The following is a 23017-nucleotide window of genomic DNA, read 5'->3' as shown; positions in this document are numbered from 1 at the left end:
GTGTAGACGCTCTGGTACTCCATATACACAAAACCATTCAGTCAATTATACATTAGCAACAGTGTCTGCTTTCTGATCTTTCGTAGGTACTGCACGAGTAAACTTTGTAAAAATATCCGTCATAACTAATACATTTTCTTTTCCATGTGCTGGTTCAAGAACAGTAAAATCAATTGCAAGTATTTGTAACGGCCTGCTAGCTATCAAATGGCCCATTGCTGGTCTTATGGCATGTTGTGGCATCTTTGAAACAATGCAACGTTCGCATGATTTACAATAGTCCTTGATATGCCTAAACATTCCCGGCCAATAACACCTGGTTCTAATACTGCAGAACGTGCGCTCAATTCCTTGATGCCCTAATTTATCATGACAGTTCTTCAATACTTTGTCCCGTAACACGGCTGGTAAAATTAATTGTTTCAATTGCCCATGATTTGGATCAATGATTACCCTATAAACTAAACCATCCACAACTTCAATACGATCCCACTGACGTAATAATGTTACTAACGGCCTATCAAATTTCCGTTGCTCCGATCTCAATGGTTTACGTTTAGTGTTCCATATTTCAATAAATTTACCGACCACTGTATCCCGTTCTTGTAAATCTTTAAGTTCCTGTCTATCTAAAGTAGGGAGCGTCACGAATGCTTCCTCTGTATACACTGATGTCCTTGAAACAGACTGTATATTTGATGCTAAGTCATTTCGTACAACAATTCCAGCAGCAAAGGTTTGAAGTAAATATTAAACATCCTCAGATTTCGAAAGTTCTATCTTATCGTGCATACGGGATAATGCGTCGGCATTATTAGTATGTTTAGCTTGTCTATATTTTACCTCAAAATTGAAAACGGCTAATTTCGACAACCATCTTTGTTCATGTGCACTTAGTTTTGATGTTTGTAAATAACACAATGGATTATTGTCTGTAAACACTGTAAATTTTGATCCAAGTAAATAATCTCTAACTTTTTCTGTAATTGCCCAAGTTAAAGCTAGGAGTTCTAATTTTCTGGAACTATAATTATCCATAATGCGATCATTTGGCCTTAAAGCACGACTGGCATACGCAACAACACGCAATTTTCCATCGATGTATTGTGATAAAACAGCACCTAAACCTTGCATACTTGCATCAGTTTCTAAAATAAACGGTTCATCAAACTTTGCATAACTCAAAATTGGAGCAGTAACTAAGTGTTCGTTCAGAGTATCGAAAGCAGTCTGACAATCAGTAGTCCATTCCTTACCAAATAATTTTCGTGGATGAGGTGTAAATTTTTGAGCCAATTTGTGTAAAGGTCCTGCAATTTTACTAAATCCCTGTTCAAATCGACGGTAATATCCTGCTAAACCCAAGAAAGACTTTAACTTCTTAACGGTTGTAGGTATTTCAAAATCTTGAACTGCACTGATTTTATCTGGATCTGTATGAATTCCTTCATCTGAAACGATGTGACCCAAATAGCGAACTTCTCGTTAAAAAAAATTACATTTGGAAGGCTTCAGTTTCAAACCATGTTCTCTTAATCTTTTGAATACAACTTTTAAACGTTTCAAATGTTCTTCAATATTTGCAGAATACACAATAATGTCATCTTAAAAAACTAACAAAATGTTAAAAATCTCATCTCGAAAACATTGTTGCATCAAACGTTGAAATGTTGCAGGTGCATTGCATAATCCGAACGGCATTCGTAGACATTCGTAAAGTCCTAACGGTGTTGTAAAAGCAGTTTTCTCTATATCATCTTCATGCATCGCCACGACATTGTAACCACTAGTTAAATCCATTGTTGAAAACAATTTAGCTCCACTCAAAGCATCAAAGGATTCCTCAACACGAGGTAATGGATACGCATCTTTGTAAGACTTCTGGTTCATCATGCGCAGAGAATTGTCTTTCTTCCTCACTAGTACAATAAGTGAAGCGTATGGACTTGTTCTTTCTCGAATAATCTTGTTTTCAACTAGCTTCTGTATATGTTGCTTGACCTCTTCATACTGGTTAGGTGGAATTCGTCTATACGGTTGAACAATCGGTACATCATCTTCTGTCCGAATTTTATGTTTTACTGTCTTTGTATATCCAACATCAGTATCAATCTTCGAAAAAATGTCACTATTGTTATAAAACAATGTTTTTATTTCATCTCTCTGCTTGCTTGTTGTTGACAAATGGCTAATATCTACAGGCATTTCAAAATCTTCTGTCTGTGACAAATTCACATCAGTTTCTGCACAATAAGCAATAGCATGAATATAAATCTCCTCTGTATGCCCAGTTCGTATAAATTCAACATGTCCTTTATCATGGTTTTCTACATCACCTTTCAATAAAATACCAATTCTAGTTCATGGAGCAAGCCATATATCATCATCTCCAATATTAGCAACTCTAAAAGTTAATCGTCCATTTCGAACAGTATGTACAATAATAAAAGTAGAAGGCAAGTGTCCACTAGTGTGTAAAGGTTCAACAACAGCATCATACAATCTCGGTAAATTCGGCCCAGTTCCATTTAAAATAATCACAGAATTTGCAGGAATACGAACTGGTGAATTAGAACAAAGTTTAACAAATCCAATAGTATTACAATGTTCAGTTTTGTCACAAGCTTTAAAAAGTTCTCTAAGTTTAAAATTTTCGGCTATTTCGGTAACTTTTTCTGAAAACTGGTTCCCATAATCTTCTTGCAAAAGTTTTTTACATAAGCTAATAACGTTCATTCCCAAAAGTCCAGGGACATTTTCTTTTCTTATACGGGTATAACTGTCAATAGGATCCTTCACAATCAAAACACCTCTGTTTGGCAAACGTTGGCCCATAATGTCAATATCTACTTCAACATATCCTATATACGGTATACAAGTTCCATTTGCACCTTTCAGATTAAACGTAATATCAGTTTGTAGATCAGTACACCTCCTTAGAAAACGATTATAAAACGACTCTGTAACTGTTGTAACAGTCGACCCAGTATCTACTAAACAGTTTACTTTAAATCCTGCAACGTAAGCACTAACTGTTGGGCATTTACCCACTAAACGATCAGCTTGAATTGAGTCCATATGGTTATCATCTACAATGGGACTTTTCACAGTAGACACTACGCGTTTCCCGACTTCTTGGAATTTACAACTGGACAGTCTGTAATCTTGTGACCTGGTTCATTACATCCAAAACATAACAAAGTACGTCGTTGTGGCTCAAACCTATTGTATCTACTGTTATAACTTGTTGACTGTTGCTTTGTATTAACGATCTTTGTTAGTGTTTCAATCTGTTCACTTTGTTTTTGGACAATACCCAATAACTGATTGAATTTATCGGATTGTTCACTATTACTGTCAGTTTAATCCTTACTAGCGCAAAAATCAGTTGTAGGTTCTTCTGGTACAGTATCGGTTGTTTCACTTTTCGTCTTTGTGTTGTATCTTTTATCTTTATATTTTTCCTCCTCCTCGGACCACATAATAGCTTCTTCACGTAACTCCAAAAATGGTATATGAGATTGTGCACGAACTATTTGTTTCAGATGTTTTCTTAAGTAACTGTCTTGTACATTTTGTGAAAATTGGTCGCACAATGTTTTCTCTTTATTAGGCATCCAAGTAGAATCTTTATTTGTTATTTTACTCATTAAATCCATTAACACATACGAATATTCCCTCAGTGATTCATCAAAATTTCGTACATTGTCCTTTGTTCAAAAAGGAACTTGTTATAGTAGTTTTTGCATATAACTGTATCAACAAGAAAAATGAATTGACAAGGGCATGAACATTATAGAATTGTAATTTGTTTAACAATTCGGGTGTTTTTTAATTTGTCCTCAAATTACATCTTCAGAGACCTTATTACAATGTATGATTAATAACATCATATGTCAAAATTTGGAGTACTTTGTTAATTTGCATAGCGGCCATTTTACATTATCATGACAGCAGCCATTACAATAGGATTATATATGTCCCTTAACTAAAAATGACAATATGCCAATTTCTATGTCGAATCAACAATTTGTCCGCATATAGGTGAATTGTACATGTTTTTTTGGCTTCTGTCCGTGTATAAATGAACATTGTCTTCTTTGAAAACGTTCGTCCTTTTTAGTTTGAAAATCGGAAGCGTAACCGTAGTATAATTGCTATATAAAATAACGAAAAATCGAAAAAAAAAATAAATTAAAAATAGAAATAAAGATACAAGAAGATATTGTGCATGCTTTGTCCGCATATAGAGAATCACCTTGTAGGTTGAATTTTAAAATTTAATATCTTTTAACTTACCTGCTGTCTTAAGTTTTCGGCCAAATTCTTTCAAAAACATGATGATTTCAACCTTCCCATGTCGTAAAAAGGCAAATTTTAAGCATTTTCACTTAGAATGACACAACATTTTTGTAAATAGCCGCCAAAGGAAGTTTTCAAAGACACATTAGTTTTAGATCCATGACGGAAAAGAATTCGATTATCCGCAAATTGATATAATTTATCTTTTCAATCTAAAACTAAGGGAAGTAATTTAACCAAAAGGGCCAAAGTCACGTGGTGCAAATCATTTGAATAAAGTACCTTGGATTTTGCCCTTTGTTTAATATTTCGAATATTTAAAGGACAGATTAGTTTTAATCGTATTTTATTTAATGAGTTGTATAACTAGTATCATTATAAATTGTTAGTCCCCTTAGGGTATCAACAGCCTAGTTGTTTTTAGGCAATAACATGTTATTGCGGATAATGTTCTTTTTCAAATTGCTGTTATAAAATTTTGAAATTATTGAAATTAAGAATATATCTTTCTCATGCAAAGCTCTGATCCCTGGTCCAATTTGGCTTTTCGTTTGGTCTTTTTGTGTTTTATTTACTTTCAATGTGTGTATAAGGTTTTAAACTTTCAAATAATTTGGCCTTGAACATCACTGAGGTGAGATTGTCTGTCGAATTCTAGTGCAATATAATTGGTATCGTCAATGTAATTAATTGGTCAAAATCCCGTTGTAATAATAATATTTCTAACGATACGAAATTCACTGCACCAGATGTGCATTTCGTTAAATAGTGTCACCTTAGGAACAAAAGAGTCTTTAAAAAGAGCTATTACAACCGAAAAAGAACAAAACATATAGCCAAACCCTGACAAGACATCAAAGTAGTGCATATGAAAGATTTCGACTTGATAACCAAAACTTCCAATCATTGTATCTAAGAAAGAATTTTTGGTTATGTTAAGTGGAACGAAATACCTGACTTAATTGTTGACAAAATTAAGTATGTAATGTAAAAGGTATCATATAGTTTACTTATTTTAATGAACTTTGAGGAAAATTCAAAACGGAGAGTCTAAAATGACTCTAACACGAAAAGACGGCAACACAAAGATTTACAAAAAGCTTGATGTATTTAGTTAATATGCACAAAAAAAGTAATATACCAAAATACCAAGCTCCAAGGAAAATTCAAAACGGAAAGTTTCTTATCAAATAGCAAAATCAAAAGCTCAAACACATCAAACGAATGGAAAACAACTGCCATATTCCTGACTCGGTACAGACATTTCCAAATGGAAACAAATCTGAATATTTGTTCTAAATAAAGGCAACAGTAGTATACCGATGTTAAAACTCATAAATCCATGGACAAAAAACCAAAACAAACTAAAACTGAGGGAAACGCATTAAATATAAGAGGAGAACAACGACACAACACTACAATTTAACACACACAGAAACGGACCAAGCAACAGACAAAATCCCACGGTAATAAAACTTTAGCATTTATCTTTGTTGATAACTATTCAATACGATATTTTTAATTTTGACATTAAACTAAATAATGATTATGATCAACTTACCCGAGTTTACGACATTTGGCAAATTGTAAAACGTCGATTACATAGAAATAATCTGGAAATTAAATATAATAACAATTAATGACTTGATAGTTTTGACATTAACATGTGTTGGAAAATAGACTTAGAATAATATATGCTATATCTAGCTTATAAATAACATCATTAAAGTACATTGTGATATACAGCATTGATCTGGTGTATTGAGCTCATACTCTTATGAAAACTATGTTGGTGTTGATGATTTATATAGTCAGCTTTGCTTATGGTAAGTAAATCTTCTATTTCTGTTAAAAGTCTATTATATTCTTTTACTTCAATATCGTCTTTACCGACGACTTTGTTGAGTAGTCTTTTTGGGCAAAACATGTCTTTTCGTAGAATTTATTTTAGTATTTGCTAAACTAGTTTCTCAATTTATGATTATTGACATAGTACAAAAGTTAAAACTGATTTCTCTGTGCTTAAACTTAACTCTATCACTGCAACGGGCTTGCCTATACTTTTGGTCATTTAAGTTTTATCAGCCCCTCAATGCTTGTATCAAGTTTGAGACTTTCAACAATAATTACATTGGACATTAATGACAAAACATAATTTGTCAAAAATATGTCGAGTTCATTGTTCATTTATAATACAATGATACGTATACCTTGAACTCATTTCTCATTATTCATGCAATAATACTTAGAGCGCATCGATTATTTATTATACCTCAAGCTCATAGATCATTCAACATATAATGAAACATCCAGCTCCATGCACATGTATTATATAATGATGATAGAAGGTATTGCCCATTTATCATACGAATAAATCTCGAGCCCATTCATCATCTACCATGCAATGATGCTTCGGGGTCATTAGCCAGTTAGCACACATTGATTTTTCGAGCCCGTTTATCTTTAATCAAAAGTGTTACCTCGAGTTGATTGATCATTTATCATTCAATGATACCTCAAGCTCATTTATGATATATCATACAACGATACTTCGAGCACATTGATCATTAATCATACAATGATACCTCAAGCTTATGTATCATTTTTTAAATAATGATTCCTCGATGATCATTTATTCTAGATACATCAATATTTATATTTTTCTACAGCTTTTTCTTATCGGAAATTACATCAAGATATATATCACCTATTAAGTAAATAAGAAAATGCCTGCACCAAGTCAGGAATATGACAGTTGTTATCTATTCGTTTGATGTGTTTGAGCTTTTGATTTTACCATTTGCCTAGGAACTTTCCGTTTTGAATTTTCCTCAAAGTTCGGTATTTTTGTTATTTTACTTTTTAATGATAAAGGTCAACATTAATTGTATTGTTTATTTAATATGAAAATCCATGTAATGAGCGGGATTACAATGACATTTAATAAAAAAAAATGAATGTTTACATCTTTGGCCAATCATAAACAAAATTGTAATAGTGTGCCCCGTATGCAATTGATACAGTATAGATATTCCTCTTCATCTCTTTTTTTTTTTTTTTTTACTTTTTAACAGGTCGACATATATAGTACATTAAGGAAAATAGACAAAAAACTGTATCCCACAAAATCGAGCAACAGAAATAGTATCTGATTAAACGTTATCATATAGTTTCAGGGACAAGTTATGATGTTCCAATAGAATGCAGGCCAGTGTTTGATTGTTCATCACGTTTCTTAAGTGTTCAAAACTTTTTCTTTGATGGTGATGCATTAAAGAATATAAGTGGTGAAACTGTTAAAGACATATGTGGGTATGTTTATTCTTCTTTCTTCCAATACATAAAGTGAATCATTGGGATAAAATGTAATGTGAAAACATGCTTGCATCTTAGCAATATATGATATCTTGCTTGAATTTTAATCTGAAACTTTTCACCATGAAAGAGAAATCAATCAAATTCGGAACTGCATTCTGATGTTTTAGTTGTTCCTCCAAGGGAAAAATCACCAAACATACAAGGCGTATAATTTGGTACAACAAAAGTACATTTTGCCTACCTAAGACTCAAAAAGACGCTCAGAAACAGATGGTTCAATAGTTTATTTATCAACCGTCACTTCCTTCATAAAATCTTGTTTTTGTTTGTGTTGTTGTTTTGATATTATAAAACACCCATGCAACCACGCATTCCATTTTGCAGGATAGGAGCCTACATTTTAGTGTTTCGGCTAAAAGCTTTGGATGGTCATCTTAAGATGCATTATTTTAATATAAACAAATATGAAAATTATTCATGTATATATCGATATACTCAAATTTTAATTCTTCATCAATAGATCTAGTTATTATAACAGATCTGCCATCATCAAGATCCAACTGTCAATTTTATGGTAAAGTCTTTAACTTTGATCTACTATATATATCTCCAATACTTTTATGTTTGCTATATGCAACTATTGGTGCAACATTGAATTTGTGTACACAATCTTCGTCAAACTGTAATAAATCCCAGTGTTTCATGATACGTTTCTTTATTTTAAGTATATGAATTGGTTGTATTTAGTTATTAAACTAACGGAATATATAAAAAAGAAGATGTGGTATGATTGCCAATGAGATAACTATGTTCTTTTCCATTCGATTTGTTTTGCTGTAATAATTCAGTACGGTCAATGGATAAAGCATCAGTAATACCATCATCTATTTCGACGCTATCATAACCCCTTTCTAATAATTTCACTTTGAAATTAGTTAGATTGTTTATTTATTTGTTATGGTCACTTGTGTTTCTAATCTGCCGTATTGCTTCACCTTTAATAAATCGTCGGAATTCATGCTGTGAATGACAGCTATTTCTATGCAGATAAAGATAAGAAGTTTTTTCTTTAAAATGTATATCGAGGTCAAGAATGTCATGTGTTGTAAATCTTTGACATTCAATTACATCGACATCTAAGAACGATATTTTATCTTTTGAGATTTCATAGGTGAACTTTAATATGGGATTATGATTATTTCCTAGATGAATAATACTGTAATTTCATCTGATGTTCCATCATATATTATGAATCCATCGTATCGATATCTGCCATGATAGAATTTGTTTTGTTAACATAAAACACCCATGCAACCACGCATTCGATATTGAATTCAACTTCCAAGCAAGTACCGAAGCTCATAAACTCGGCAATCAATGTTAAACACAGGACCTCGGGAAAGTCTGGAGAGCCGATAATCTTGCTTCGGAAATTGATATTGAAATGACTAAGAGAACATATGAATCAATCATTCTCAACCGCCAATATATGAATGTATGTATGTATGTATGTTATTCCTTTAGTAGGAGCACCACCATGGGTTATGGTGTAAAGGAGGACATTTAATACACTGTATCTGTACAGATTTAATGTGAACATTTGCCTACTCAGTTCACCAAGCCTGGCCGTGACGGGTCAAACTACCAAAAAGTTAATTAAAAAATTTAAAAAAATAATAATCAATATCTTATTTACTTTGTTAACATTAATTTTGGTGGGTTTAAAATTTTGTGGTTTTGTATCCAAAAGTAAGTTCAATTAACCTATTAAATTCATTGTATGCGTTTATTTTCATCATTTATATAATGTCAGTATGATTTTGTTTGATTAAATAATGTAACGTAATTTTGAATTAAGATTTGGTAAATCTACTGTTAATTTTTCGTTGGGGTATTAATTTCGTTGATAATTCTTATCCATGAAATAAACAAAATTAAATCCCCAACAAAAATTTCTGCGTTTACAGTAGTATCATAAATAATAAGATTAAATATTCAGAACCTGATAAACAAGTAATTATTGGACTTTTTGTAGTTGAATGTGGTCTCTTTTCTTATAATCAACATCTTATATTAACATTCTATGAAATAATATTTTCCACTAGATTTGACACATACAGATTTACTGCTAGATTTTTGCTAAAAAAAGCTACTCTAAATTTTGATTCTAGAATACAAGTATCTAAAATAGATTACATTTAGAGCAAAAAATAACAATATGCCAATGTTTTGTTCCATAAAGCGCTTTAAATTCCTGAATAAAAGTTTAAAGTATAAAACAGTCAGCAATATGATCAGTAAACAAATCACCTTAACCTCTGTATGGTAGTATAAAACTGTCAGCAATATTATAAGTAAACAAATATCCTCAACCTCTGTATGGTAGTATAGTTTATTATGATCTGTCTTTGAAAGTACATGTACATGTAGAAGTGGCGGATCATCTTTACTGGTTAGTGTGTCCATATGTCCAGTATCATGGTAAAAATTTGGGTTAAGGTAGTTTATCTTTACGAAGTAACTTGATTAATTCAATTATTATATTACCACACATGCTCATTATGATGTTGATTGTTTCTAAATATATGTCGAATGATTTTTTTAACCAGGTATTACAATTCGCTATTAAGGTGAACACACTGAATGTGATAGTGCTGGCTGTGTATGTTGTGCTATGGGGACATATTCTTGTTTCATTTCTTTCAAATTGTAACGTTGATATTTTCTTTTGTATTGAAGGCATTTTGTAAGTAATGCCCTTTGTAAAGAGGCAAAGACGTGTAAAGAGATGACTTTCGCAACTGATATGATGAAGGAAATGACAAGAGCTGTTTGTGTGGAGTATAAAAACGGTAGGTATAATTATCCTCATCTCAGATACCAGGCTTTCAATTGTGTACGCCAGACGCGCGCTTCGTCAGCAAAAACTCCTGATGACACTCGAATCAAATTATGTTAGCATTTCTACTATATAGTTGACTTAAAAATTGATATTCTCTTTCAAACTTTCATTTGATAATTGACTTTTTGTTTTGAATTTTCCTTGGAGTTCGGTATTTTTGTAATTTTACTTTTTGTCACGTGAATCGTCGAGAATTAAGCCATATAGAACTTATATTAGTTTCAATGGTCTCTACATTAATGCTCACCAGAATATTTGACGGTTCAAATATCTTTAAAATATCAAGCTCTACGTACCATCTTTTACAACAAAATTTTAATAAATCTCCTAATAGAAGTTATTGATCCTAAATGACGATTTTTACCAATTGGTTGGGTGGTTGCTATTATTTTGAAAGCTGCAATATATAGAGATAAACTTTAATACAAAAATTACATCAAGTAAACTAAGAAAAACAAAGCTGCCCTAAAAGCAAAAATCATTAGACAATTTCTGATTCGAGTTGTTACCATTACATTTTTACCCGTTTGCTGCGGTTTTGACTATAATCTTCAATACTATAATAGAAACAAAAAAAAAACATTAAACAGCAAAAGTAACATCTAGAGAAGACTTACATTACAGTCAAATGCCCGAAATCGTCAGTTTACTCCTGATTTTAGTCTTTTAGGCAATTTCATCCATTTTGCATGTTTAGCATTATCAAAATAAGATAGGTAGAGAGAAACAGTGAACAGCATAACAAACCAACAAGATAAAATCTACAAATAAATCAGTTGTATGTCGATTTCTTATAGAAGTAATTATCCTTTTACGTATTTGGTTATCATATTGAAAACTGTATTAGATAGACAGAGACTGTAAATAGCTTATATGATAAAAAAAAATATTTGCATATATGTCAAAATGATACAAAGAAGTGTCAGATGCCGCCTTATGGGGGAGGGGAAATTGCCCTTAAATGACATTCTGTACCAATTTTGCAATTTTTGGCCATTATCTATAAAACTTTTTTAAAAATATAATAGGAAGAGAGTTTAAACAGCAAAAGTGATCAGCTTGATAAGATAAACAAAGAGTCATGTAGTCTACATTGTTAGTTTACTTTTTATTCCTTTCACAATTTTACTCATGCTTTTATCACTTATAAAACAATTACCCCTTTCGTCCAGTTAAATTGCCTTTTAATTTATGAAGGACTTTACAACAACAATTTGAATGATACGAGGTTTTTTTCTATTTACTCGGTATGTTTCTACATAAGAATAAAACATTGATATTTTATATTGTTTGTTTGTTTGTTGGAATGGCGGATACATTTATCTTCTTTTATTCATATAAATGAGATATTCTAAGGGATGCACTATATGAGAGTATGCAAATATCTAGAATAAAATTAAAAACAACATGTAACTAAATGACGTAAGTCAAATTTGTTAACTACATTTGTACAGTAAACACCTTTTTCATCGTTTCATATCACGGCAAGGAGATGCTCAATTTAGACTCAATTTATGTTTTCATTTTGATGAAAACATTATCAATTTTTCTTACATTTGATGACAGTTATAAAGATAGAGATCTATTTCTAGTAATCAATCTCTGCTAGTACCAAATCCTAATCGAAAATAACATTTGATGTTGGAATGTTATTTGATCGGATAAAAACTGAAAGTATAGGCACAAGACCCTGAGCTACAAAACGAGCTAACAACCGGTCTAGTTGTAAGGAAATCGTTTTGCTTGAAATCTATTACTGATCTTTTTGATTTTTGCTTACATTTTAACTAGGAATAATTAAGGAGTAGGAGAAAGAAAGAATCGCTCGTTTTCATCATGATATGTAGGGTGATATGTCTCCTTTTGGACTTTTACCTAAAACCCCGACTTATTGTGTCAATTGGGTACAAGTGTATATCTACATGTATATCATGTATATAATGTTGTAATCCTCAAAATCCGTGAAATATTTGCTGGATATTAAGCGTTCATCAATCAATCCAATACAGATTCTTATATTAACATTTCAGACTTTCTAGATTTAATACCATGCTACAACAATTTCCGGTCATCATTCGTAACATGTGTCCAGAATTCCTTTGTAGGGTATGATCAAAATACCTGTGTGTAAGTTTTACTTTATTCAATTAGTGCGATATGTACACAGTGATATAATAATTTGTAATCAACACTTCTTTTAATATTTATTATGCATGCCAAAATTTAAACTTTTAAGAGTTGTACACTTTTAGCATTTGTTTGGGGCAGAACAAATCCTATCCAACTTTTGCTCATTTCAGCTTCAAACTGGTCATTCCATCAATCTAAGGCACAAGAGTAAATAAAGTATAACAAAAATACCCAACTTCAAGGTAAATTCATTTAAGGCACAAGAGTAAATAAAGTATAACAAAAATACCCAACTTCAAGGTAAATTCATCTAAGGCACTAGAGTAAATAAAGTATAACAAAAGTACCCAACTTCAAGGTCAATTCATCTAAGGCACAAGAGTAAATAAAGTATAACAAAAATACCCAACTTCAAGGTAAATTCATTTAAGGCACTAGAGTAAATAAAGTATAACAAAAGTACCCAACTTCAAGGTCAATTCATCTAAGGCACTATAGTAAATAAAGTATAACAAAAGTACCCAACTTCAAGGTAAATTCATCTAAGGCACTAGAGTAAATACAGTATAACAAAAGTACCCAACTTCAAAGTAAATTCATCTAAGGCACTAGAGTAAATAAAGTATAACAAAAGTACCCAACTTCAAGGTAAATTCATCTAAGGCACTACAGTAAATACAGTATAACAAAAGTACCCAACTTCAAAGTAAATTCATCTAAGGCACTAGAGTAAATAAAGTATAACAAAAGTACCCAACTTCAAGGTAAATTCATCTAAGGCACTAGAGTAAATAAAGTATAACAAAAGTACCCAACTTCAAGGTAAATTTATCTAAGGCACTAGAGTAAATAAAGTATAACAAAAGTACCCAACTTCAAGGTAAATTTATCTAAGGCACTAAAGTAAATAAAGTATAACAAAAGTACCCAACTTCAAGGTAAATTCATCTAAGGCACAAGAGTAAATAAAGTATAAGAAAAGAAGCCAACTTCAAGGTAAATTCATCTAAGGTACTAGAGTAAATAAAGTATAACAAAAGTACCCTACTTCAAGGTAAATTCATCTAAGGCACTTGAGTAAATAAAGTATAACAAAAGTACCCAACTTCAAGGTAAATTCATCTAAGGCACTAGAGTAAATAAAGTATAACTAAAATACCCAACTTCAAGGTAAATTCATCTAAGGCACTAGAGTAAATAAAGTATAACAAAAATACCCAACTTCAAGGTAAATTCATCTAAGGCACTAGAGTAAATAAAGTATAACAAAAGTACCCAACTTCAAAGTAAATTCATCTAAGGCACTAGAGTAAATAAAGTATAACAAAAGTAACCTACTTCAAGGTCAATTCATCTAAGGCACTATAGTAAATAAAGTATAATTCATCTAAGGCACTAGAGTAAATAAAGTATAACAAAAATACCCAACTTCAAGGTAAATTCATCTAAGGCACTAGAGTAAATAAAGTATAACAAAAGTATCCAACTTCAAGGTAAGTTCATCTAAGGCACTATAGTAAATAAAGTATAATTCATCTAAGGCACTAGAGTAAATACAGTATAACAAAAGTACCCAACTTCAAGGTAAATTCATCTAAGGCACTAGAGTAAATAAAGTATAACAAAAGTACCCAACTTCTAGGTAAATTCATCTAAGGCACTAGAGTAAATAAAGTATAACAAAAGTACCCAACTTCAAGGTAAATTCATCTAAGGCACTAGAGTAAATAAAGTATCACAAAAGTACCCAACTTCAAGGTAAATTCATCTAAGGCACTAGAGTAAATAAAGTATAACAAAAGTACCCAACTTCCAGGTAAATTCATCTAAGGCACTAGAGTAAATAAAGTATAACAAAAGTACCCAACTTCAAGGTAAATTCATCTAAGGCACAAGAGTAAATAAAGTATAACAAAAGTACCCTACTTCAAGGTAAATTCATCTAAGGCACAAGAGTAAATAAAGTATCACAAAAGTACCCTACTTCAAGGTAAATTCATCTAAGGCACTAGAGTAAATAAAGTATAACAAAAACACCCAACTTCAAGGTCAATTCATCTAAGGCACAAGAGTAAATAGAGTATCACAAAAGTACCCAACTTCAAGGTAAATTCATCTAAGGCACTAGAGTAAATAAAGTATAACAAAAGTACCCAACTTCAAGGTAAATTCATCTAAGGCACTAGAGTAAATAAAGTATAACAAAAGTACCCAACTTCAAGGTAAATTCATCTAAGGCACAAGAGTAAATAAAGTATAACAAAAGTACCCTACTTCAAGGTAAATTCATCTAAGGCACAAGAGTAAATAAAGTATAAGAAAAGTACCCAACTTCTAGGTAAATTCATCTAAGGCACTAGAGTAAATAAAGTATAACAAAAGTACCCAACTTCAAGGTAAATTCATCTAAGGTACTAGAGTAAATAAAGTATAACAAAAGTACCCAACTTCAAGGTAAATTCATCTAAGGCACTAGAGTAAATAAAGTATAACAAAAGTACCCAACTTCAAGGTAAATTCATCTAAGGCACTAGAGTAAATACAGTATAACAAAAATACCCAACTTCAAGGTAAATTCATCTAAGGCACTAGAGTAAGTAAAGTATAACAAAAGTACCCAACTTCAAGGTAAATTCATCTAAGGCACTAGAGTAAATAAAGTATAACAAAAGTACCCAACTTCAAGGTAAATTCATCTAAGGCACAAGAGTAAATAAAGTATAACAAAAGTACCCTACTTCAAGGTAAATTCATCTAAGGCACAAGAGTAAATAAAGTATAACAAAAGTACCCTACTTCAAGGTAAATTCATCTAAGGCACTAGAGTAAATAAAGTATAACAAAAGTACCCAACTTCAAGGTAAATTCATCTAAGGCACAAGAGTAAATAAAGTATCACAAAAGTACCCAACTTCAAGGTAAATTCATCTAAGGCACTAGAGTAAATAAAGTATAAAAAAAGTACCCAACTTCAAGGTAAATTCATCTAAGGCACTAGAGTAAATAAAGTATAACAAAAGTACCCAACTTCAAGGTAAATTCTTCTTAGGCACAAGAGTAAATAAAGTATAACAAAAGTACCCTACTTCAAGGTAAATTCATCTAAGGCACAAGAGTAAATAAAGTATAAGAAAAGTACCCAACTTCTATGTAAATTCATCTAAGGCACTAGAGTAAATAAAGTATAACAAAAGTACCCAACTTCAAGGTAAATTCATCTAAGGTACTAGAGTAAATAAAGTATAACAAAAGTACCCAACTTCAAGGTAAATTCATCTAAGGCACTAGAGTAAATAAAGTATAACAAAAGTACCCAACTTCAAGGTAAATTCATCTAAGGCACTAGAGTAAATAAAGTATAACAAAAATACCCAACTTCAAGGTAAATTCATCTAAGGCACTAGAGTAAATAAAGTATAACAAAAGTACCCAACTTCAAGGTAAATTCATCCAAGGCACTAAAGTAAATAAAGTATAACAAAAGTACCCAACTTCAAGGTAAATTCAAATAAGGCACTAGAGTAAATAAAGTATAACAAAAGTACCCAACTTCAAGGTAAATTCATCCAAGGCACTAGAGTAAATAAGGTATAACAAAAGTACCCAACTTCAAGGTAAATTCATCTAAGGCACTACAGTAAATAAAGTATAACAAAAGTACCCAACTTCAAGGTAAATTCATCTAAGACACTAGAGTAAATAAAGTATAACAAAAGTACCCAACTTCAAGGTAAATTCATCTAAGGCACTAAAGTAAATAAAGTATAACAAAAGTACCCAACTTCAAGGTAAATTCATCTAAGACACTAGAGTAAATACAGTATAACAAAAGTACCCAACTTCAAGGTAAATTCATCTAAGGCACTAAAGTAAATAAAGTATAACAAAAGTACCCAACTTCAAGGTAAATTCATCTAAGGCACTAAAGTAAATAAAGTATAACAAAAGTACCCAACTTCAAGGTAAATTCATCTAAGACACTAGAGTAAATAAAGTATAACAAAAGTACCCAACTTCAAGGTAAATTCATCTAAGGCACTAAAGTAAATAAAGTATAACAAAAGTACCCAACTTCAAGGTAAATTCATCTAAGACACTAGAGTAAATAAAGTATAACAAAAGTACCCAACTTCAAGGTAAAGTCATCTAAGGCAATAGAGTAAATAAAGTATAAAAAAAGTACCCAACTTCAAGGTAAATTCATCTACGGCACTAGAGTAAATAAAGTATAACAAAAGTACCCAACTTCAAGGTAAATTCATCTAAGGCACTAAAGTAAATAAAGTATAACAAAAGTACCCAACTTCAAGGTAAATTCATCTAAGGCACTACAATAAATAAAGTATCACAAAAGTACCCAACTTCTAGGTAAATTCATCTAAGGCACTAGAGTAAATAAAGTATAACAAAAGTACCCAACTTCAAGGTAAATTCATCTAAGGCACTAGAGTAAATAAAGTATCACAAAAGTACCCAACTTCAAGGTAAATTCATCTAAGGCACTAGAGTAAATAAAGTATAACAAAAGTACCCAACTTCTAGGTAAATTCATCTAAGGCACTAGAGTAAATAAAGTATAACAAAAGTACCCAACTTCAAGGTAAATTTATCTAAGGCACTAGAGTAAATAAAGTATAACAAAAATACCCAACTTCAAGGTAAATTCATCTAAGGCACTAGAGTAAATAAAGTATAACAAAAGTACCCAACTTCAAGGTAAATTCATCTAAGGCACTAGAGTAAATAAAGTATAACAAAAGTACCCAACTTCAAGGTAAATTCATCTAAGGTACTAGAGTAAATAAAGTATAACAAAAGTACCCAACTTCAAGGTAAATTTATCTAAGGCACTAGAGTGAATAAAGTATAACAAAAATACCCAACTTCAAGGTAAATTTATCTAAGGCACTAGAGTAAATAAAGTATAACAAAAATACCCAACTTCAAGGTAAATTCATCTAAGGCACTAGAGTAAATAAAGTATAACAAAAGTACCCAACTTCAAGGTAAATTCATCTAAGGCACTAGAGTAAATAAAGTATAATTCATCTAAGGCACTAGAGTAAATACAGTATAACAAAAGTACCCAACTTCACGGTAAATTCATCTAAGGCACTAGAGTAAATAAAGTATAACAAAAGTACCCAACTTCAAGGTAAATTCATCTAAGGCACTAGAGTAAATAAAGTATCACAAAAGTACCCAACTTCAAGGTAAATTCATCTAAGGCACTAGAGTAAATAAAGTATCACAAAAGTACCCAACTTCTAGGTAAATTCATCTAAGGCACTAGAGTAAATAAAGTATAACAAAAGTACCCAACTTCAAGGTAAATTCATCTAAGGCACTAGAGTAAATAAAGTATAACAAAAGTACCCAACTTCAAGGTAAATTTATCTAAGGCACTAGAGTAAATAAAGTACAATGTATAACAAAAATACCCAACTTCAAGGTAAATTCATCTAAGGCACTAGAGTAAATAAAGTATAACAAAAGTACCCAACTTCAAGGTAAATTCATCTAAGGCACTAGAGTAAATAAAGTATAACAAAAGTACCCAACTTCAAGGTAAATTCATCTAAGGTACTAGAGTAAATAAAGTATAACAAAAGTACCCAACTTCAAGGTAAATTCATCTAAGGCACTAGAGTAAATAAAGTATAACAAAAGTACCCAACTTCAAGGTAAATTCATCTAAGGCACTAGAGTAAATAAAGTATAACAAAAGTACCCTACTTCAAGGTAAATTCATCTAAGGCACTAGAGTAAATAAAGTGTAACAAAAGTACCCAACTTCAAGGTAAATTTATCTAAGGCACTAGAGTAAATAAAGTATAACAAAAATACCCAACTTCAAGGTAAATTTATCTAAGGCACTAGAGTAAATAAAGTATAACAAAAATACCCAACTTCAAGGTAAATTCATCTAAGGCACTAGAGTAAATAAAGTATAACAAAAGTACCCAACTTCAAGGTAAATTCATCTAAGGCACTAGAGTAAATAAAGTATAATTCATCTAAGGCACTAGAGTAAATACAGTATAACAAAAGTACCCAACTTCAAGGTAAATTCATCTAAGGCACTAGAGTAAATAAAGTATAACAAAAGTACCCAACTTCAAGGTAAATTCATCTAAGGCACTAGAGTAAATAAAGTATCACAAAAGTACCCAACTTCAAGGTAAATTCATCTAAGGCACTAGAGTAAATAAAGTATAATTCATCTAAGGCACTAGAGTAAATAAAGTATAACAAAAATACCCAACTTCAAGGTAAATTCATCTAAGGCACTACAGTAAATAAAGTATAACAAAAGTACCCAACTTCAAGGTAATTTCATCTAAGGCACTAGAGTAAATAAAGTATAACAAAAGTACCCTACTTCAAGGTAAATTCATCTAAGGCACTAGAGTAAATAAAGTATAACAAAAGTACCCAACTTCAAAGTAAATTCATCTAAGACACTAGAGTAAATAAAGTATAACAAAAGTACCCAACTTCAAGGTAAATTCATCTAAGGCACTAGAGTAAATAAAGTATAACAAAAGTACCCAACTTCAAGGTAAATTCAAGGGGAAGTCGATAAAAACTAACAAAACCAATAGTTATTTATAGACGGAACGAATGGAAAACTACTGTCATATTCTTGACTTGGTACAGGCATTTTCCAAAAGACACGGTAGATTAAACACCGGTTTTTAACCCTTTGAGCTCGGTATTTTTGTTATACAATTTTATAGCTATTAAAATCTCCCCCTTGTAGCACAATGGTGTATAGATTCGTTAAACTTTGCTGAACAACCCCACTAGACATAATTGGTTAATGTGACAATAATCGATTAGAATCTTGCAGAAAAAACTGTGTAAACAAACATCATATCATAATATAATGTACCGATATCATTTTCCTTCATTCTGTTTGTAATTATATCGGTTCTGACAGGTTTAACAAATTTTGAGAAAGCAAATGTAAATGACATTTTTCTCGTATTCCACCCCCACCCCCCTTTTTTTGCACCTAATCAATTCAGAAAACATTTCAATCGGCTTTTTTATTGAATTGCTAGCGAAACTAGTTCAACTCTAACTCGGTGAAAAGCAGTATCTAACATCAATAGTTAAAGTTTTAAATATAACATCCTCGGCAAAGCTTGGATTATAAGTTTTTAGAATTGAAATTTATATTGATTGTATGCAACTCAAGAGCGTCGACTATTGTATAGTTTGACATCTCTAAACACATTAATTCTAAATATACTTGTGGAAAAGCAAGGAACACTTTTCCTTAAAAATTGAGCTTGCTTTTTTTATTAGATTAAAAAAAAAAAACAATTATTACAATACTCGAAATTCCAAATAGCGCTTCAAACGAAACATATATAATAGGCTTTATTTTATTTGACATGTTTACGTGATTTCCGTCTGATTATTAGCCAATTTAATAGCAAGTCTTAAATATACTTCATTTGAACTTTAGTGGATAGATGATTCATTGGCAATCATACCACATCTCCTTATTTTTTATATTAATAGCCATTCTTTAATTAATTGTTTTCAATTACAGGTTTGTGGACCGTCTGAAAAACTGTGCTTCGATGTTCCATCATTGTAACAAAGAGCAGCAAGCATCTGCTGTAGAAACTATGGTCGAAGAATATAATAAAACAATATGCAATCATCACAGATTTAATATTGGAGCTCCTTTCTGAGACTTTGAAACGTTAAATAAATGATTTTATCGATCATAGATATATCTTGCTTTTTTTTAGTTATCTCTTTTTTCTTTAGGTTCACCAATTATAATCCTAATGATATAAGGGTAACAGGGTTATATAAAAAAGAAGATGTGGTAGGATTGCCAATGAGACAACTATCCACAAAAGACCAAAATGACACAGACATTAACAACTATAGGTCACCGTATGGCCTTCAACAATGAGCAAAGTCCATACCGTATAGTCAGCTATAAAAGGCCCCGATAAGACAATGTAAAACAATTCAAATTATGTTCGCTTACCTGTTTAAACATCAATTCAAAAATTATGACGGTTAACAAATACCTTACCTGCGTCTATCTGAAGCTTTGGAACACATTACAACATTTCTGAAATGTTATTCCAGCTCTTACCGTTATACTTGTTTGTTCTAACAGTAGAGACAATAATTTTTGTCTGTTATGTAATTGCAACTCATTGTGATGAAGAATTATAGAATACATGAATTTTACCTGAGATCACCCCCAGTTTCTGATGGGGTTCGTGTTGCTTAGTCTTTAGTTTTCTATGTTGTGTCTTCTGTACTATTATTTGTCTGTTTGTCTTTTTATTTTAAGCCATGGTTTTGTTAGTTTATTTTCAATCTATGAGTTTGACTGTCCCTCTGGTATCTTTCGTCCCTCTTTTACAGTTGTACATGCATTGTATTAATTTAGCCAAATAATCCACGTCAATGTTATTTGCAGTCGTGATTCTTTTTCTTACACCACACGCTGCTCGTGTATCTGTATGTTATAAATTTTCCTCGAAGTTTTTTTTTTTTTATTGTTTTACTTTTTACCCTTCATAAGAAGTTTTATATTAGGAAACACGTCGTGTGTGTATCTATTTGTCTGACTGCACATGTCATGTCCGGTTGAAATCTTTACAGTAAATGAAGGATATGAATTGTACTTGATTTATTGTTGCCTATCGCCAGAGGGTTTTCCACGAATCTCTGTCTGCGAGGCCTTGATAACACACATGATAACCAAGATAGTTACAAAATCGTGTCTGACTCAGAACTTTTTATTGCCTTGAAGGATATTATGGAGGCTTGATTTTATTGTTTCCTACTAAATGACGTTGTTTTGCTAATAAAGTTTGAATCTGCATCTACGAAGTCAGTGTCAATATTATGTAAATAAAGATAAATACAAGAGGCGATTATCATATCGTTAGTTTGTTTTCATCGCAAACACACAGGGGACCTGACCGAATAGTATTTGGTACACATTTGTTTCAGAATAAGAAAAACTCATTGATCATACATGTCACACAAGAACGTTGCAAGAAGTGCTCTTTTACAGATATATAACTTAATGAGAAAACTTCCGCTGACAAGTCCTTTTCCAGAGCAATTGATAATCCAGAAGGAGGGCAAGACATGGGAACGTGTAAATAGCAGGGTTTTGTTTCCGTTTCCGTAGTACTTTGAGTTGGTCAAGGAGCGTCAATATTTACATTACTCTGTTATATAAATCTTTATCTTATATCAAAAAATAAAAAAGAAAGAAAATATTAAACAAACTTTTTTGTCGTTAAAACCAATAAAAACATGACATTTTCTATAGGCCGACTTCTATAAAAAAAAAAAACTTCATTTCCATACTTGTTAATATTTTCACAATATTGTTTAGTCAGGATAAAAGCTTTAAATATGACAATTTTTGTTGAAATAAATATTTCACCGTATTTCTTATCCTTACCTTTTAATATAAAGTCGTTAATTTACCTAAAACACTAACAATGATATATGAAACTTTTCTTACACCTTTCAACAACAAGGCCTACATGTATAGATAGGTATTACCAGGCGTATTATTTTGGTACGCTAGGCAGACATTTAGCCGATATAAGACTCATGAGTAGCGCTTAAATCAATCAGCTCGAAGGCCAAATCAAATTTGAAGTTGCAGAGTACATGTATATAATTCGAACAATTCAGCAAAATTAGGTAAAATATGGAATGGACTGTCTATGGGTTAAAAACTCTAATGTATCGAATATTTCAACTGTTTATGAGCAGTAAAGGAGTAGATCCGGTAAGGACCGATTTTGGCCTCAAATTTCAGATTCATCTGACAAAAGATTTTGACCACTTTTTAAACACTTAAGTGTCTATTTCATTTGATTCAATTAATTTATGTGAAAGATTTTAACTAATTTAGTCATTAAAAACGTTCCGATTCAAGCTTAAATATGACAAATCTGCCAAATATGCCGGAAAATGTCACTTTTCAGATGGTTTTTGTCAAAAATGAAAGTGGCCGCATCCGTGTTCATCCTCAACCTTTATATATGTTATGTATTATCATCAAATACAACTTAGATTTCAATATTTAGGATGAACACGAATGCGGCCACTTTCGTTTTACACGGAAACCGTCTAAAATTTAACTAAAATGCTAGAATTATGAAGATATCAGTAATTTAGCATGACTTATTGGTGCTAGTATCCGATATATGTGCATTGTATTGTCAAAAACAGCCCATATTTATGTAGCAGAAGCATTCTACTGTCCATTAAATAACTAAAAGTTTACATTTTAACAATTTTGTAAAACTACTATATTTTGGGGCCAAAAAGGAGTCTTACTGGACCTACTCC

The 23017-nt window shown here is 31.5% G+C and overlaps 1 protein-coding gene across 1 annotated transcript; it reads left to right on the top strand.

The window, feature by feature from the left end:
• Nucleotides 1-5997: 5997 nt before the first annotated feature.
• Nucleotides 5998-20399, top strand: LOC139489142 (uncharacterized). Its single transcript, XM_071275299.1, has 5 exons — nucleotides 5998-6128; nucleotides 7473-7614; nucleotides 10360-10472; nucleotides 12553-12649; nucleotides 20217-20399. The coding sequence occupies exons 1-5, from the start codon at nucleotides 6080-6082 to the stop codon at nucleotides 20359-20361; spliced, it is 546 nt and encodes a 181-aa protein (XP_071131400.1). The 5' UTR covers nucleotides 5998-6079; the 3' UTR covers nucleotides 20362-20399.
• Nucleotides 20400-23017: the final 2618 nt, after the last annotated feature.

The sequence above is a fragment of the Mytilus edulis genome, chromosome 9, assembly GCF_963676685.1.
Source record: "Mytilus edulis chromosome 9, xbMytEdul2.2, whole genome shotgun sequence".
Classification (NCBI taxonomy): Eukaryota; Metazoa; Mollusca; class Bivalvia; order Mytilida; family Mytilidae; genus Mytilus; species Mytilus edulis.
This window is presented reverse-complemented; position numbering and strand designations above follow the sequence as displayed.